General features: G+C 36.0%; 1 protein-coding gene across 1 annotated transcript in view; it reads left to right on the forward strand.

Moving 5' to 3' along the window:
* Positions 1-18,597, forward strand: part of LOC102844647 (gephyrin-like) — a gene marked incomplete at its 3' end in the record, with an annotated part of 706,808 nt that overhangs the window by 319,179 nt on the left and 369,032 nt on the right. Inside the window, exon 6 of the mRNA XM_006891835.1 lies at positions 3,375-3,469. Coding sequence (XP_006891897.1) covers positions 3,375-3,469 — 95 coding nt within the window. The remainder of the gene's footprint in view (positions 1-3,374; positions 3,470-18,597) is intronic.

The following is an 18,597-nucleotide window of genomic DNA, read 5'->3' on the forward strand; positions in this document are numbered from 1 at the left end:
TTGCTTGGTTCCTCAATCAACACTTTGAGCATTAATGAATAATTGTTACCTGTTTCTTGTTTCCAGCAGTCAGGAAATCAAAAGGTGAATTGCATTAGGTAAATCTGCTATTAGGGACCTTTCTAGAATACTGAGAAGCAACGATATCAGTCTGGAGACTAAGGTGTGCCTGATCCAGTCCATGGTCCTCACAATTACTTGCTGTGCATGAATAATGACAGAAGAATTGATGCGTTTGAGCTGTGATGTTGGAGATGAGTCTTGAACATATCATGGACAGCCAAGAATACAAATAAGTCTTTCTTGGAGAGGGTGAAACCAAGTTTTCCTTAGAGCCTAGGATTTCGAAGCTCTGTCTCACATACTTTGGGCATGTGGCCAGGAAGTTTTTATCCTTGAAGGACATCATGCTTGGAAGGGTGGAGGGACAGCACAGGAGAGGAAGACAGTTGGATGAGATGGATTGGTACAGTAACTAGGGCAATAGGGGTAGGTGTCATTGAGACTGGCTCAAGACAGGGCAAGCTTAAGAGCTTTTGTACAAAGGGTCTCTATGAGCTGAAGGCAACTTGACGGCACATAACAGCACAACAACAACATGTTGTATTTTGGGCACTTAGCTATGTATTGTAACAGCCCACTGTTCACTGTTATCAGCCTCAACGCTACAGAGATATTGTCTGACTTTAAAGATGGCAATATTCCAGCAATAACAAATGCTTAAGAAAAAGATGAAATCAGAAAAAAGTTAAGGGAAGGTTTTATATTTTATGGAAAAAATAGATTTGAAATATTTATTATGGTTGAAATTGTATCTGTGCATTGAAGCATTTCGTATTTGGAAAAGGTGGTTTAATTGTAGTCCTTGATAGAGTTTGGCTCCCTCAACCACTGACTAGTATACTCTGGATCCCTTTCAGTGCCATCATAATATATATTTATATTTCATAAAATTCTCTAGAAAATCTTCAGGGCACCCATCTATATTTTTCTATTGTTTATGTATTTTGATATATACAAATATATATTAAATGTTTATTTAAATATAGAATATGAACATCAGGTTTATATTGTAGTGTGTAAAATATTTACTATGACTTATGCAAATACATAAACATAACATTTTTTAAAAGATTTATCTGTAAAATGAGGGAAAGTAAAAGAAAATTAAACTATAATATGTTCATTAAGCCTACTGAAAGGAATTCACAAATTTGTCTCCTTTCTAAAGTATAACTTAGTTCAAAAGCACAATGATTTGAAAATAAACTAGTTGCACTGAAAAGTACTAATTCCCACCTGAGACTACCTAAAAGAGTTTCTCCCACAGGTCCTTCTAATAGATGGTCGACCACAGTGCAGACTGATGAACATTAAAAATCAAAGACATCCATATAGCAAATCTGAGTTTCAATGAGCTGTTTTAACAAATCCAAAACCAAAATTTAATAAAACAAATATATGGGGAAAAATTTTTTTAAAATCCAAATACGTGAAAATAAGACCTTCCAGGTAAATAGTGGTCTGGTCTCAAATTAATGAAGTACATCTCTTTTAGACAACTCTCTACAAATGAAACATTTGATATTTTAATGTATAAATTATAGTGTTTACACAGTCTTAGAAATGTCAATTTACTACTGCATCTCCAGTACACAGAGTCAAACTTAGTGCATTCCAATTGATGTCAAGTTGATTCCAACTCAGAGTGCCTTCATGTATGTCAGTAGAATTGTGTTTTATAAGGTTTTCAATGGCTAGTTTTGAAAACTAGATCACTAGACCTTATATGGAGCTATTCTCGTAGACTCCACTCCGTATTTTCTTTAAGCAGCTAAGAGTGTTAACCACTTGAACTACACTGTGACTTATATTTTGTACAAGAAAGCTAAAAGAAAACAAACCACTACAATGCAGTCAGTCCAACTCATATTAACTCTCCATAAGAGGCTGTAAATCTTTAGAGCAGGTGACTGCCCATGTTTTTCCTAAAGAATTACTAGTGTATTTGAGCATTTATCTTCAGTTATTAATCTAACGGATAATGAACTATGCCACCAGAGTTCTGTACTTAAGTACTTTATTAATGAATATTAAGTGCTTACTAATGAATTTTCTTCAAGCTTAAGTGGAATATTGTTTTTATTTTTATTTTGTTTTAAAAATATTTCCCATCAGTCATTGCTTAGGTGACTATCAAGCCAGCTATGAAATAAATACTAACCCTACCCAGAGAGCTCTAGCAATATTGTCAATAACACTTCATTGCTTGATCTTCTAAGATTTTAAGGTCCTTTAGAGTTGTAAAAGTCAACAAGCAATTCATAATTTGAATACCTCCATGTTTCTTCTTAGGACATCTTGAAATTATACCACGTTTTGACTGTCACCATATAGCAAGGTGGTTTTGTGGATAGGTGTCATGGAGTTAACTATGAGTCATAATAACTCTATGAATGACACCTCTGAACCCTGTCCTGCTTTGTGCCATCCTTGCAATCTCTTACTTACTTGAGCCTTCTGCTGCAGTCACTATGTCTGTCAACTGTTTGAGTTCTTCTCTCTTTTACCTACTTTCTATCTTTCCAAACATGATGTCCCTCTCCAATAAATAGCCTCTTTTAGCAACACACCCGAAGTATGTGAGATGAAGCTTCAGCATCCTTGCTTCCAAGGAACATTTAGGCTTAAATTTTTCCAAGACATATTCTGTCCTTTTTGCAGTCCATGAGATATCCATCACTGCCACACACAGTTAAAAAGCATTGATTCTTCTGTGATTCTTATTTATTGTCCAGATTTCTGATGCATAAGAAGTGATTGAGAAGACCATGGCCTGAATCTGGGATACCTTCATCCCCTAACTAACATCATTGTCCCAAATAATTTGGAGAGGTTCCTGACTGCTGACTTTCCCAGTACAATATGTCTCCTGACTGCTAGTACCAAGGGTGTTGATCGTTTTTATTACTCTTAGTAGTAAAAGACAAAGGAAAATATCCACATTTTTACACTGAAAGGCTTTTGAGCTATTTTAGCAATCTGAGGTATAATGCGAGGTATTATGTTAATTTTTAGTTTATTAAACAAAATTTAAATATGACGTATAGGAGATAAGAAAAATTGCTGATATACAAATTTTATGCATTTTTCTGAACCTTTGTTGTGTATGCAGTAGTCCCAAAGATAAATAAATTGGGGGAGTGCAGAGGGATAGAAATTAAAGTCAGCCAAAAGCATGGTTTGTTGTTGTTGTTATTGTTTATTATTATTATTATTATTATTATTATTATGTGCTGTTTTAGTACTCTACCTGCCTTCTGTTTGGCTAACTGCTAATTTCACTTACTATGCCATTTAATCTTTAATTACAGGCCACAAAAGAAGTAATAGAACGGGAAGCCCCAGGCATGGCCCTGGCAATGCTGATGGGATCACTTAATGTTACACCTCTGGGCATGCTCTCTAGGTAAGAAAGTCACCCAAGTGTGTACAGAAAACAAATTCCAAACCACTAATCACTGCAATGGACTGACAAGTCTAGGAAATTTTTTATCATAATACTAATATTTGCCCCTTTCATTCCCAGAATTAGGAATCTTAACTTAATAATGGCTACAGCTTCTTTCAAGTGCTTTTTCTTCCCCCCCTTCCATATTATCTCATAAACTTTTAAAGAATATATTACTGCTAAAAGTTTCCAATCCTATCCAAACAGGAGGATTTTCTGTTGATCTGTAAACTTATTCTTTTTCTTGTTTGCAGTCATCAATTGATATTCTATTTTCATTAAATATTAATAGTCTCAAACAGGAGAACTTTTCAAATAACTTATGCTTACAAGTTAGGAACTTTTCTTTCAGTCTTTAAATAGGTAGGTTAGTGTGTTATGGGGGAAGAAGCTGAATTCATGCCGGCAATGTTAGTAGTTTTAAAACTGACATTGGACTATATAGACTAGGATCCAGAGACCTCACACATCCTGTGAAGCAATTGAGAATTAACCAGTGAACCACTTCTGCTAACCTGACAAGGAGCCCTGTGGTGTGGTCAGTCAAGCATTGAGCTATTAGCTGAAATGTTGGCAGTTCAAACCCACCACGTTTTCTGTGCGATAAAGGTGAGGCAGTCTACACCTATATAGACTTACAGCTTGTGCTCGCTTCAGCAGTACATATACTAAAATTAGAACAATACAGAGAAGATTAGCATGGCCCTTGCACAAGGAAGACACGCAAATTCGTGAAGCCTTCCATATTTTTTTTTTTTAAAAAAAAAAGGACTTTCAGCTTCAGAAACAACTATGAGGCAGTTTCCCTCTTCTGCTAGGGTCTCTGTGAATCAGAACTGACTTCATGGCAGTGAGTATATATTTAAACTATAGTTTTTTAATATGTTATTCTTCAAGATTATTACTTATTTTAGCAACTCTTAAATTATAGGTCCTTTAAAAGAGGACAACATTCATCATTTGATGACCATTGATTGATAGGGAGTTGACTTCAGAAATAAGTTTAAATTAATCATTTAAAACTTCATCATTGCAGTCTTTCACAATCATTGTTTATAACCATTTATGTGTCTTGTATGTGCTATGAAAGTAAATTATTTTAGTTGAATGAACATGAGTCATAATATTCTCTCTGTTCCTTTACTATCTCATTCATTAACAGCAGCCACTTGCCCCACATAGGCCGGAGAATGTGTATAGATCTTTAGTTTATTGTATTTTTTCTTCAAGCATATAAAATAATTTAGTTTCTATTTTTTTATATTTATTATTACTAATAATGTAGGGTTTTATAAATAATGTAAGAAGCTATATAAGAGACCAGCTATATTCAGTAAAGTGTCATTAATATGCAATATATTTTAACATTTAGTTTTATGAAGAGCAAAAACAAAAAAGCAACTTACTTTTATTGTTAGTTCCTATAGAATTGGTTCTGATTCAGAGTGACTGGGTATTACTCACTCCCTCTTTGCCCTAAGTCAGAACCAACACAAAGCTGATCCTTCAGTGGGTTTCAGAGACTGTAAATTGCAAAGGAGCATATTTCTCATCTTTCTCCCACAGAGCAGCTGGTGGATTCTGACCACCTGCCTTTGGGTTGGCAGCACAGTCTTTACCCACTAGGCCACCAGAGAGCCCTCTAAACCCTATGTATGAGGAGAGAGACAGAGAAAGACACAGAGAGGGAGAGAGCGAGAGAGAGAGAGAAGCCTAATCCTGTGCCATACTCAGAATATGTGTTACATTTGAATGATCTCTGTAACTACTGTTAATCCAGCTCATTAAAGTTCTTCCTCTTTTTCTGACTCTAATTTACCAAGGATGATATTCTTCTCCAGAGACTGGTTCTTCCTGATAATATGTCTAAAGTATGTATAACAAAGCCTTGCCATTTTTGCTTTTAAGGAGTACTGTAACTATACTAAATAGTACTAAGACTGTACTTCTCTTTTTTTCCTTCTTCCAAGGAGTTCGGATTGTACAGAGATACAATTCTTCTGGCAATCCGTGAGAAACTCAATATTCTTTAGTAGCACTTTAATTCAAATGCATCAATTCTTTGATCTTCCTTTCCTTCTTCATTGTCCAGGTTTCACAATTGAAAAGATGGCTTGAGTCAGGTGTATTTTAGTTCTTTATGTGACATCTTTGCTTTTAAACATTTTCAAAAGAGTTCTTCTGCTGTGCTTTGCCCAGAAGAGTATGCTGTTTAGTTTCCTGACTACTTCCTCAGTATGTACCTAGGCAAAATAAATCCTTAGTGTTGGTTTTATGGGAAAAGTTGGGACAGTCTATCTGCTGATGTAAGTTTGTCCCTATAACTTGATGTACCAAGCTGCTCTGAGTCATGATCAACTTGATGACAGTGATTGATTATCATAATGTTGCTTGTTATTTTAATCCAGTTTTGATGACTTTTGTCTATGTTGAAGTGTAATTCATACTGAAGACTTTAATCTCTGATCTTTATCACCTTTTTCTCTTCATTAGAATATGCTGCATATTCTCTTTCAGCATGCAAGCTTGTGTCATCAGCATATTGCAGGTTTTAAATGATTCTTCTTTTAATAATGATGTTATGTTCTTCCTGTAATGAAGCTTCTCAGATTGTTTGCTCAATATACAGATTGAATAAATATGTAGAAAAGATGTAACACATACCTTTCCTAATTTTTAATCATAGTAGTGGTGTTGTGTAGCTTAAAGTCAGAGCTAACTCATAGATGATCCTCCAGCAGGTTTTAAGAGGCAGTAAGTTACTTGGGAAGAAATTGCCCATCTTTTTGCCTCAAAGCAGTTGGTAGATTTGAACCATGTGCTTTTTGGTTAAGCCATGTAGTATCCCATTATTCTGTTTGAATTATTTACATGTAGCAGGTTCTCCTTGAGCACAATAAAAGTGTTGCTAATCTTTGAAATGTTAATACAGAATCTGTTATGATCCTTATAGTCAGATATCTTTGTGTTGTCAATCAATCACAGGCCAACCTCTTTCTGGTATTCTTCTCTACTTTCAGCCAAATCTATCTCAAATCAGTAATTATATTCCTCATTCCATGTAATCTACTAAATATGGATTGACTTTCTGGCAGTTTCCTCTTGGACTGTTGATACAACTGTTATTAAATTATCTTCAGCAAAGTTTCACTTGCATGTGATATTAATAATATATTTTGATAATTTTTTTATTATTCTGGTGAAGCATTTATCTTTAGAATGAGCATGGATTTGGATCATTCCCACTCACTTAGCCAATTATGTTCCAAATTTGGGGGCATAGATAAGTGAGCACTTCAAAGGCTGTGTTTGCTTGTCAAAGCATTTCAAATGGTATTTTACTGAATATAAGATAATGCAGTATCTCCTTGTTTTGTGTGAACAACTGGTTCCTAATCTGTGCTCAGATAACTCATGAGCACTCGATTTACTTGGTATTTTCCAGTTGTTTTGTGCAATTTGTCGAAATGATGTTGTGTTATTCTTAGTTGCCATCAGGTCAGCTCCAATTTATGATAACTTTATGTCTACCAGAAGGTAATATTATGAAATCTTGTGCAGTCTTCATGTTCTGAATTTGTTTGAGTCTGTTATAGTTAATTAAGTGAATGTATCACATTGAGGGTTTCCACGATTTAGAGGTAATAATGAAAAAAAATTTCAAAATCAGTTTCTGAGGCCATATTCTCTCCTGGCTCAACCACTTACTAGCTGTTTAACTGTTTTTGCTTGGATTTTCTCAGCTATGTTGTTGTTGATTGCCATCTAGTCAAGCATTACTCATAGCGACCTTATAAACAAGAGGCCTGAAGCCTTTCTATAAGTATCATCATTTATCAAAGTTTATAGTGTTTGCAGAGGCATGTTGTTTAGGAAGTGGATGCCGCTCCTGCTTCCAAACGTGCCTTAAACTTGGACCTCCACCAAACTGTCCACTGTGGGTAACCGCTATGGCATTTGACAGCTTAATGGCACAAAGTTCAGCATCACAACAGCCCCAGGTTACCTATGTACATCACCTTGATAGAAAAGGGCTGTACCACTGAGAAGAATGTTCCTCCAAAATATAATAACAGCCTACTTTTAAATACAAAGGCTCTCCCTAAGGTCTTGTTGATTCTAAACAAGAAGCTTAAATACAAAACAACCAATATAGTATGTTTCTTTTTTTATTTGCCATTGAGTTGCCTGTGACATACAGCGACCCTATGTACAGCAGCTCTGCACCCTTCCTTGTTCTGAGCGAGTCTCACTAATTCAGACACACCAACCCCCATTGCCTCAGTTACTGTATCATTCCGTCTCATCCAAGATCTTCCTGACTTGCACTGTCCCTCCACCCTTCCGAGCATGATGTCCTTCTCCAAGGACCGTTCTCTCCTGCACACGTGCCCTAAGTATGTAGGACAGAGCTTCAAAATCCTAGCCTCCAAGGAGAAACTTGTTTTTACTCTCTCTTAGACAGACTTATTTGTTTTCCTTGGCAGTCCATGGTAAGTTCCAGACTCTTCTCAGGCACCATAAGTCAAAGGCACTTATTCTTCTTCTGTCATCCTTAGTCATTATCCAGCTCTTTGAAGCATAACATGTAATTGAGAAAACTGTGGCCTGGATTAGGTGCACCTTTATTTCTAGACTGATATCATTGCTTTTCAGAACTCTGGAGAGGTCCATGACAGCAGATTTTCCCAATGCAATTCATCTTTTGATTTCCTGATTGCTGATGTGAAGAGTCGTGATTGTGGAGCTGAGCAAGCTGTAATTACTAACCTCAATCTCTTCTTCATCTAATATGGTGCTGCCAGTTGGCCCAGTGCTGAGAATCTTTGTCTTCTTGATGTTGAGCTTCAGTCCATATTGAAGACTACAGTCCTTGACCTTGTGCAGCAAGCGCTTCAGGTCCTCTTCACTTTGAGCAAGCAAGGTTGTGTCATTTGCATATCATAGGCTATTAACAAGTGTTCCTCCAATCTTGATGCCATACTCCTACTCAGAAAGCCCTGCTTCCCTAATGATCTGTTCTGCATACAGATTGAAAAGATATGGGGACAGGATGCATCCCTGATGCACTACTTTTCTGATTTTGAACTGTTTCCTTGCTCTGGTCTGAGGACTGCTTCTTGGTCCAAATATAGGTTTTGCATAAGTAGAATCAAGTGTTCTGGGATTCCCATTTTCCTCTAGGTTAGCCACAATTTGTTAAGATCCAGACAGTCAAATGCCTTTGCATGGTCAATGAAACACAATAATAGCATGTTATCTTTCTTTCTTTAGAAATGTCTTTATATCATCTTCCTTCCTGAAAGATATTTTCACTACATAACCAGATTCTGGACTGATCATAACCAGATTTTGTTACTGGGTCTTTTCTTGTGATGGACCTATAATAGTCTGTAAACTTTGGTTATGAGGCTCTTGTCTGAAATATCATTACAAATATTTTTTTCCCAGTCTGTAAACTTTCTTTTCACCCTATTGAAGAAAGTTTTTGATGCACATAAGGACTTGATTATCTCACAGTCCCATTCGCTAAATTTCATCCTCTCCTGATTGTGCATTTCTGGCTAAATCTGCAAGCCTAATTATACTATAGGCTAATTCTTCTAATTTTGGTCTTATTTTGTCTCTTATGGTTGTTATGGTTTGGGGTTTTACCTCTAAATATCTGATCCACCTTGAGTTGGTTTTTATATGTGGTACGGTATGTGGAATCTCTTTCCTTTTTCTGCAAGTAAATGGCCAGTTTTGCCCACACCATTTGTTGAAGAGGTTTGTCCACAGATAAATGAGTTGACTTTTTGGGCTCTCGATTCTACTCTATTGGTTGTTTGTGTGTCTGTCATTGTACCAATGCCATGCTGTTTTGGTAATCCCCATTGTGTAGTAAGTTTAGAGGTTAGGGAGTTCTATGCCTTAAACTTAATTTTTATTTTTCAGAAGGGCTTTGCTTATTTAAGATCCCTTTTCTTTCCAAATATAGGTGCGATGTCTTTTCTATCTTCTTGAAGAATACTTTTGGTATCTGTATTGGGATTGTGTTGCACATGTAGATTGGTTTTGATAGAACTGTCATTTTCACAGTGTTAAATCTTCATATCCATGAATAGGGAATATTATCCCATTTAGTTAGGTTTCTTACTATTTCTTATAGTAGTGTTTTCCAATGTTCCTTATACAGATTTTTTTTTTTTGCGTCTCTAGTTTGGTTTATTCTTATGTTTTTCATCTTAAGATCAGCTATTATAAATTATATTGCTTTTCTTCCATGAAGCAAATGGTAGATTTGAATCACTTGCCTTTGGGTTTGAAGTATAATTTCTTACCTATAAGGCCATCAGAACTCCTTTATGGAATAGAACACGGCAAGTTAATTTTAAGGGGATTTTGTGACATAGTAGTTGAGCATCTGTTTGGTTTCATTGTGTCAGTTCAAAGACATTTCATGGAAAAAAGACCTTGTGATCAGTTCCTGAATGGATTGTTATTGTTAGATGGCATTGAGTCACTTCTGATTCATAGTAACCCTATGTACTACAGAACTAAACCCTGCTGACCCTACACCATCTCCATGACTCAGTTCTGCTTTAATTCGTTTTTATGGTCACTTTCGCAGTCCACCTCATTAGCATTTTTTTTGTCTGAACCTCCACTTTTCCAAGCATTAAGTCTCTGTCTAAGAACTGACCCCTAGTGTTAACATGTCTAAAGTATTTAAGTATAAAGTCTCACCATTCTCAGATTTAAGGAACAATTAGGCTTTATTTCTTCCAAGACATTTTTGTTTATTCTTTTGGCAACCTATGGTATATATTCATTTAATATTCTTCACGAACACCATAGTTCAAAGACATCAGTTCTTATTCAGCTTTCCTTATTCATTCTTTACCTTTCACATACATCTAAAATCATTGAAAATACCACAATCTTTGGTCTTTAGCACTTGAAAAAGCTGCTTGCCAGCTGATTTACTTGATGCAATAATACATCATTTAATTTCTTGAGTGCTGTTTTCATAGATTTTGGATTCAAGAAAAATTAAATCACTGTCAGTTTCAGTCTTTTCTCCATTTATCATGATGTGGTATACTAGTCCAGTTGTGAGGAGTTTTGTTTTCCCTATGTTGAATTGTAATCCATAAAGAAGACCATTGTTTTTGAGCTTCATCAGTAAGTACTTCAAGTCTTCTTCATTTTCTGTAAGCATGATTGCTTCATCTGCATATCACAAGTTGTTTGAGTCTCTCTTCAATGTTGTTGTTAGATGACATCAAGTACAACTCATAACAACCCTATGAAGAGCTAACCTGAAACTTACCCTATCCTACATTATCTTCTTCATCCCTGGGACATAAGCACCCATTGCTAAAGTCACAATGTCAACTCATTCTGTTGGAGGTCTTCTGCTCCCTCACCGACCCTTCATCTTTCATGGATGGTGTCCCTCTCCAAGAAATAGCCTCGCCTACCTACATGACCTGTCTAAAGAGGAGAAAAATGATACATGGTGTCACATGACCATGAGCATCTTTCTGAAAGAACCAGAGGAGTGAGAAAACACAGGCACTCACTGCCCCAGAGCAGAAAGCAGGTCAAGAGCCCATAGCCCAGCCTCATGGTTCCTCTGCAACCACAGCAGCAGCAAGAGGTTCATTTATTCATTGCTGATTCACAGACTTACAGTTATGGTGTAAACAATGGGTTTCTTAGGGAAGGAACTTGGAGATTAGGGTTGATGTTGTTGCTGTTATGTGCCATTGTGTCACTTGCGACTCATGGCGACCCTATGTACAACAGCCCTAAACTCTGCTCTATCCTGTGCCAATCGCACTGTCTCTGACACAGAATATCACCCTATATAAGTCTAGGGATTAGCCCAAGTTCCAGGACACAATTCCTCAATTAGTCTAGCCTCTTGTTTCAGTTCAGTAGTCAAATCCAAATCATTTAGCAGAATTTGCAGACCAGTTATATGTCACCTTCTCCTTCAAGAATGCAGCAAGAACAGCCAAAAGATTTAACTATGGACTTTAAGGGCTCCTTTGCTTATACCTTACCATAGTTTCTCCACAGCATTGCCACAGTCTCTCCACCATTATCACCAGGTTCTCACTTTCACCAGAGTCTTGCTCCAGTCTCCCTGAGTCTTGCCTCTACAAGTCTGTTCACCTCAAATCTTGCTTCCCAGTATGGAAAGCATACACTCTCGTATCCTCATCCCACAGCTGTTGATGATTTGCAAGAACATTTGATTTGCAAGACCATGTATCTGCAGTTAAGGTTGCTGGAGACCAGAGGTGGCTAAATATGATGGCTAAAAAAGCCAACTTTTATGCTAACACAACAGGCCAAATAATGAAAGCTGAAGCATTGTCATATTGATTCCATATTCTTTTCATTTTCTCTTTAAGTACCTAAAAATTGCGTGTTCTTGAATATAATTTGCTAAACAGTAATGAAGACAAATTGAGACAATCATTAGAAAGGTCTTTGGTAACTCTCAATTACAGACATAGGGAAAATTCATAAAGAATAAGATTTTCTTCATTTATTAATGAGAAAATACAAAGCACTTTATTTTTTATATTTTCATAAAACAATTTTATGTTGTTGTTGACATTTGAGTAAAGAGAATTCTGGTGATAGTGTCAATCCAAAGGCAAGTGCTTAGAATCCACCAGAGATGTACATCCTTTGCAATTTTCAGCAAGTGAAAATCCAATATGAGGTGAACTATGAGTTGGTTTCAACTCAATGGCAATGAGTGAATGGATAAATTGAGTGAAAGTTTACCAACCAAATTAATTTTTCGCTTAATGTATTCAGACACATTTTGTTCTATAACTTTAAATTCAGGGCCTGTGTTATATTCATACTTTTTCTATTTTCTCCCTATAATTCTGATCTCCATTAATCTTTCTGGACTTTTCTATATCTTTCCTTCTTTTCTTTAGTAGTACTGTGCTGATAGTCCCCTTCTTGCATATTATTTTCCCTTGATACATCTTAATATATGTCTGTTATCTATTTATTGTTTGTTTTTATTAATTATGAATCCTTTGTTTCCCTTTCCATCCAGGTAACTATCCAGCAATGATTCTTTCTGTATACAAATATTTGTTAATTTTTTATAACAGTGGTTTTAGATGATATTTAATGTTTGTGACTGACTTACTTGACTTACCATACTGTCATACAGATGCATATGTTGTGCTTAATATAGTGAATTATTTATTATTTTTCAGTGTTACAAAATAATCCATTGTTTGGAAACACTGTCATTTCCATATAAGCACATGGATTGTTTCCTTCTCATTGTTATTGTAAATAATACTGGAATAAATACAGCTATCCATATGTCTGCATATGTCACAGCTCTTATTTTCTTAGGAAATATATCTAGTAGTGGGATTGCTAGTTCGAATACTATATCTGTCTCCAGTTTTCTGAGGAAATGACAAAATGCTTCCTGTAGTGGTTGCACCATTCTGCATTCCCACTAACAGCATATGAGTGTTACAATTTCTGTACAGCCTCGAAAGCATTTGTAATTTGAGATTGTTGAGTTTGGATCTTTTCTTTATCTGTCATAATGTTGCCTCTAGATCCAGTGGTGAGAATTTTTGTTTTCTTCATGTTGAGATACAATCCATATTGTACGGATTGTTTGAACTTCTGCAACAAGTGCTTCAAGCCATCTTCACTTTCAGCATACAAGTTTGTGCCATCTGTATAATTAAAATTCTTGATGAGTCTTCCTCTAATCCTGACAGCATATTCTTCTTTATACAGTTTTACTTTTCAAATAATTTTCTCAGCATACAGATTAATAAGTATGGAGAAAAGATACAGCCCTGAAATACATCTTTCTTAATTTTAAGCCATGTAGTGCTCCTTTGCTCATTCAAACATCAGCTTTATGGTCTTGATGTAGAATACACATGAGCACAATTAAGTGTTCTCAGATTCCCATTCTTCTCAATGTTAGCCTTTATTTCTTATGGTCCACACAGTCAAATGCCTTTGTATAGTCCATAAACAATAAATAGACATTCTAATATCTATTCAACATCATTTAATAGTTAGAATGTTGAATATATGAACTTATGAATGTAGGAACACTAGGAGTTGTGAGAAATGAGATGGAACTCGTGAATATCAACATTTTAAGCATTAATGTAAGATGACATGGACTGGCATTGGCTACTTTAAATGAGGCAATCACTATATAGAGAAAGAATGCTGTTGAAATCATAGTTAAAAAGACAATTCCAAATTGTATTATGAAGTACAATGTTGTGTTAGGACATTATCCACACTCAGACATTGATGCATGTATGGATTTCTTTTTAAGAGATCCCAGTCATATGATTTATTCTGTATTGATTTTGTGCTTGGGCCATAGATTAGAATTACTAAAATGCCATTTTTTTTTCCTTTGGTCTTTTCATTTGTATGTCTCAGTCCTAAATTTTTGATCTAGAGTTCTTTTTTTTTAAAAAAAATTTATATTGCTTTGCTTACTAAGTTTCTATACATTGTATTTCACTATCCTTCATTCACATTATGTATCATACCATCATTCCCATTCATTATGGGTTTTTCTTGTTCTTATTTTCTTTAATCATTTTGATTGAAAGTTTAGAGAGACTTTGGATTCCCATTCATTCATTGTTGCACTTTTCTCCCTGCCCACACCTTACCCCCCCCATATCATTCTTCTCTTTGAAAAGTAAAATTCTTTCATTGTTTTACAGTCCCTCCCCACAAGTCCACTTCACTATGCAGCCTTCATTCTGGACTCCTATCATGACAATAATACCTAATCATATATCCCTTTTACACAGTTCTATCCCTCATCTGTTTCAATGCAGTATACATTATTTATCCCTTCTTAGTCCCACTTTACAACAGTGGTACTATGCAGTATTTGTCCTTTTGTGTCTGAGATGTATCGCTCAGCATAATGTCCTCCAGGGTCACCCATTTGTATAATATTTCATGAGTTCTTTTTTTTTCAATGCAACATAGTATTCCATTGCATGAATATACCAGAGCTCTTCTATCTATTCATTTATTTATGGGCACTTAGGTTGTTTCCAACGTTGATATTGGGAACAAAGCAGTGATAAACATGGATGCACATATATCTGCTTGGATGGCAGTTATGGTTTCTTTGGGATATATACCTCTTAGTGTAATTGCTGGGTCAAATGTTATTTCTATTTCCAACTTTTTGAGAAAGCGCCATACAACCTTCCATATGGTTGGACCATTTTGCACTCCCACCATCAGTGAATAAGGGTTCCCGTTTCTCCACAACCTCAACAGCATTTGTTGTTTGTTCTATTAAATTTTGCTATTCTTACCTGGGTGAGATGATATCTCCTAGTTGTTTTGGTTTGCATCTCTCTTAGAGCTAGGGATTTAGAACATTTCTTCATGTGTTTGCTTGCCATCTGAATGTCTTCTTTGGTGAAGTGTCTGATCATATCCTGTGCCTATGTTTCAATTGGGTTGTTTACCTTGACCTTGTGGTGCTCAAGTATTTTATAAATTCTAAATATAAGTCCCTATCTGAAATGTCATTACCAAATATTTGTTCCCAGTCTATGGCTTCCCTTTTAACCTTCTGGAGAAGTTTCTGGATGTGCATAGAGATTTTATTCTTAGCAGTTCCATTCATCTATTTTATTTTCTCATTGTTGTAGATTATTCAGGATGGTTGGAAGACTGTTTATATTTTGGATTAGGACTTCTGGAGTTCTCCCAAGCTTTCCTTTAATGAATTGTATGGTCGTTGGTTTTAGTCCTAGGTCCATGGTCCACTTTGAATTGGTTTTTATGTATGGAATGAGGTGCCAATCTTGAGTTTTCTGCAGATAGTTTTCCAATTTTGCCAGCACCATTTGTTAAAAAGGCTGTCATTTCCCTTCTTAACTGATTTCATCTCCTCGTCAAAAATCAGTTGACCATAGGTAGATGGGCTGATTTCTGGATTCTTAATTCTATTACATTGATTTATGTGTCTATCATTGTAGCAGTACCACGCTGACATGACCACTACTGCAGTGTAGTAGGATTTGAAATCAGAATGCCTCCTACCTTGTTTCTCTTTTTAAGGAGTACTTTGATTACTCAGGGCCTCTTTCCATTCCAAATGAAACTAGAGAGTACCTTTTCCATCTTGTTAAAGAATGGGTTTGGTATTTATATTGGTATTTCACTGAACATGTAAATTGCCATTGGTAATATTGTCATTTTCACCATATCTACTCTTCCTATACATGAGCAAGGAATATTCTTCCATTTCTCCAGGTCCCTTTTTGTTTCTTTTAGTAATGTTTTGTCATTTTCTTTGAATATATCCTTTGTGCTTCTAATTAGATTTACTCCAAAGTAGTTAATCTTCTGATTAGCTATTGTGAAGGGTATTGGGGTTTTTTAGCTCCAGCTCTGTATTCTCTTTGTCACTGTACAGAAATCCAACTGTTTTTGGTATGTTGATCTTCTATCCTGCCACTTTGCTGAATTGGTCAATGATGTCCAGTTGTTTTCTTGTTGCGTCTGTAGGGTTTTCTAAGTATATTATTTTATCATCTGCATATAGAGATAATTTTACCTCCTCTTTGCCAGTTTCGACACCTCTTACTTCCTTCCCTTGTTTTATTGTTATCACTAAGACTTCCAATACACTATTGAGTAAGAGAGGGGATAGTGAGCATCCTGGGCTAGTTTTTGTTCTTAAAGGGATTGCCTTTAACATCACTCCATTGAGAACAATGTTGGCTCTCAGGTTTGCGTATATACTTTTTGCTATTGTGATGTAATTTCTCCCTAATCCTACTTTATTGAGTGTTTTAATCAGGAAAGGGTGTTGGATTTTGTCAAAGGCCTTTTCTGCATCAATTGATAGGATCATGTGGTTCTTGTTTTGCTTTGTTTATATGGTCAGTTACATTAATTGTTTTTTCTTATGTTGAACCATCCTTGCATACCTGTTATGAATCCCACTTGGTCATGGTGTATTTCTTTGATATATCATTGAATTCTATTGGCCAAGATTTTATTCTGGATTTTTGCATCTATGTTCATAAGAGATATGGCCTTATAGTTTTCTATTTTGGTGGTGTCCTTTCCTGGCTTTGGTATCAAGGATATGTTTGCTTCATAGAATGTTGTTGTTGTTGTTGTTATGTGACATCAAGTCACTTGCAACTCATAGCTACCCTATATACAGGAGCCCTAAATGTCGTTCTATCATGTGCAAACCTCATCATCTCAAACACACTCATTCTCACTACTCCACTCACAGAATCAATCCATCTCATTGAAGGTCTTCCTCTCCTGCGCTGTCCCTCCACTCTCCCAAACACGATGTCCCTCTCTAAGTACGAGTCCCTCCTTGCAACATGCCCTGAGTATGTTAGATGAATTTTCAGAATCCTTGACTCCAAGGAGCATTCTGGCTTCACCCTTTCCAGGTCAAACCTCTTTGTTCTCCTAACAGTCCATGATAAATTCAACACTCTTCTCCAGCACCATGGCTTAAAGGCATCCATTCTCTTTCTGTCCTCCCTATTCACTGTCCAATGCATAGCATATAATTGCAAAGACCATAGCCTGGATCAGGGCACCCTAGTCTCCAGCCTGACGTACTCTTGAGAGGTCCCTCACAGCCGACTTTCCCAATGCAATTTGTTTCCTGATTTCCTGGCTGCTGTTACTAAGAGTGTTACCTGTGGAGCCAAGTACTAAAACTGTTAATTACCTCAATCTCTTCACCATCCATACTGATGCTGCCAATTGGCCTAGTGGTGAGAACCTTTGTTTTCCTGATGTTGAGCTTCAATCAATATTGAAGACTGCAGTCCTTGACCTTCTACAGCAAGCGCTTCAGGTTCTCCTCAATTTCAGCAAGCTGGGTTGTGTCATCTGCATAACGCAGGTTGTTGATGATTCTTCCACCAATCCTGATGCCACATTCCTCCTCATACAGCCCAGCATGACGAATGATCTGTTCTGCATACAGATTGAAAAGGGATGGAGACAAAATACATCCCTGATGGAACCCCTACCTGATTTTGAGTCTGAGAGAATTCCATCTTTTTCTATTTTCTGTAATAGTTTATGTAGAATTGGTGACAGTTCTTCTCTCAATGTTTGATAAAATTGACTTGTAAAACTATCTAGTCCAGGCCTTTTTTTAGCTGGAAGTTGTCTTATTACCTTTTTAATTTCTTCTTTTGTAATGAGTCTGTTTGGGTATTCAAGTTCAGGTTGTGTCAGTTTAGGTAGGTTGTGCATTTCTAAGCATTTGTTCATTTCTCCTAGGTGTTCATATTTGTTTGAATATAGTTTTTCATAATATTCCAATGTTAGCCTTTTTATTTTAGTTGGTTCTGTTTTGATGTTGCCCGTTTCATATTTAAATTGGAATATTTGTGTCTTTGCCTTCTTTTCTTTGCTAGTGGATTGTCAATTTCATTTTCAAAGAAACAATTCCTAGTTTTGTTGATGCTTTCAATTGTTTTTCCATTTTCTATTTCATTTATTTCTGTTCTTTTTATAATTTTAATTTTTTTAAAGAGTGTCAGGTTTTCTTGCTGTTCTTTCTCAGTTTGTTGGAAATGTTGTGTTAGAGAGTCTGGTTATTTTTTCCTGCCTTTTGATGTGTTTGATTTTTACTATAAATTGACCTCTGATTACTGCTTTGGCTGTTTTTCAGAGGTTTTGGTAAGTGGTGTTTTCATTGTTATTTGTTTCAAGAAACTTTTTTAATTTTATTTTTTATTTCTTCTAGTACCCAGTCATGTTCAAGCATGGTGTTGTTCACTTTCCAAATGTATTGGTTTTTTTCTTCTTCATTGTCTTGTTGTTAATTTCCAATTTTCTAACAATGTAGTCTGAAAAGATGCTTTGTAATATTTGTATGTTTTTTTAGTTTATCGATGCTTGCCTTGTGACTTAAAATGTGATCTATTCTGGAGAACATTCCATGCACATTGGAGAAGAAGGTATACTGTGTTGTTTTTGTTGTTGTTGTTGGAGCTTTTTGGGTTTGGGTGGGTTTTTGAGTTTTTTTGGTG

This window comes from Elephantulus edwardii, unplaced genomic scaffold (assembly GCF_000299155.1).
Source record: "Elephantulus edwardii isolate Elephantulus edwardi_28Jun2011 unplaced genomic scaffold, EleEdw1.0 scaffold00104, whole genome shotgun sequence".
Lineage (NCBI taxonomy): Eukaryota > Metazoa > Chordata > Mammalia > Macroscelidea > Macroscelididae > Elephantulus > Elephantulus edwardii.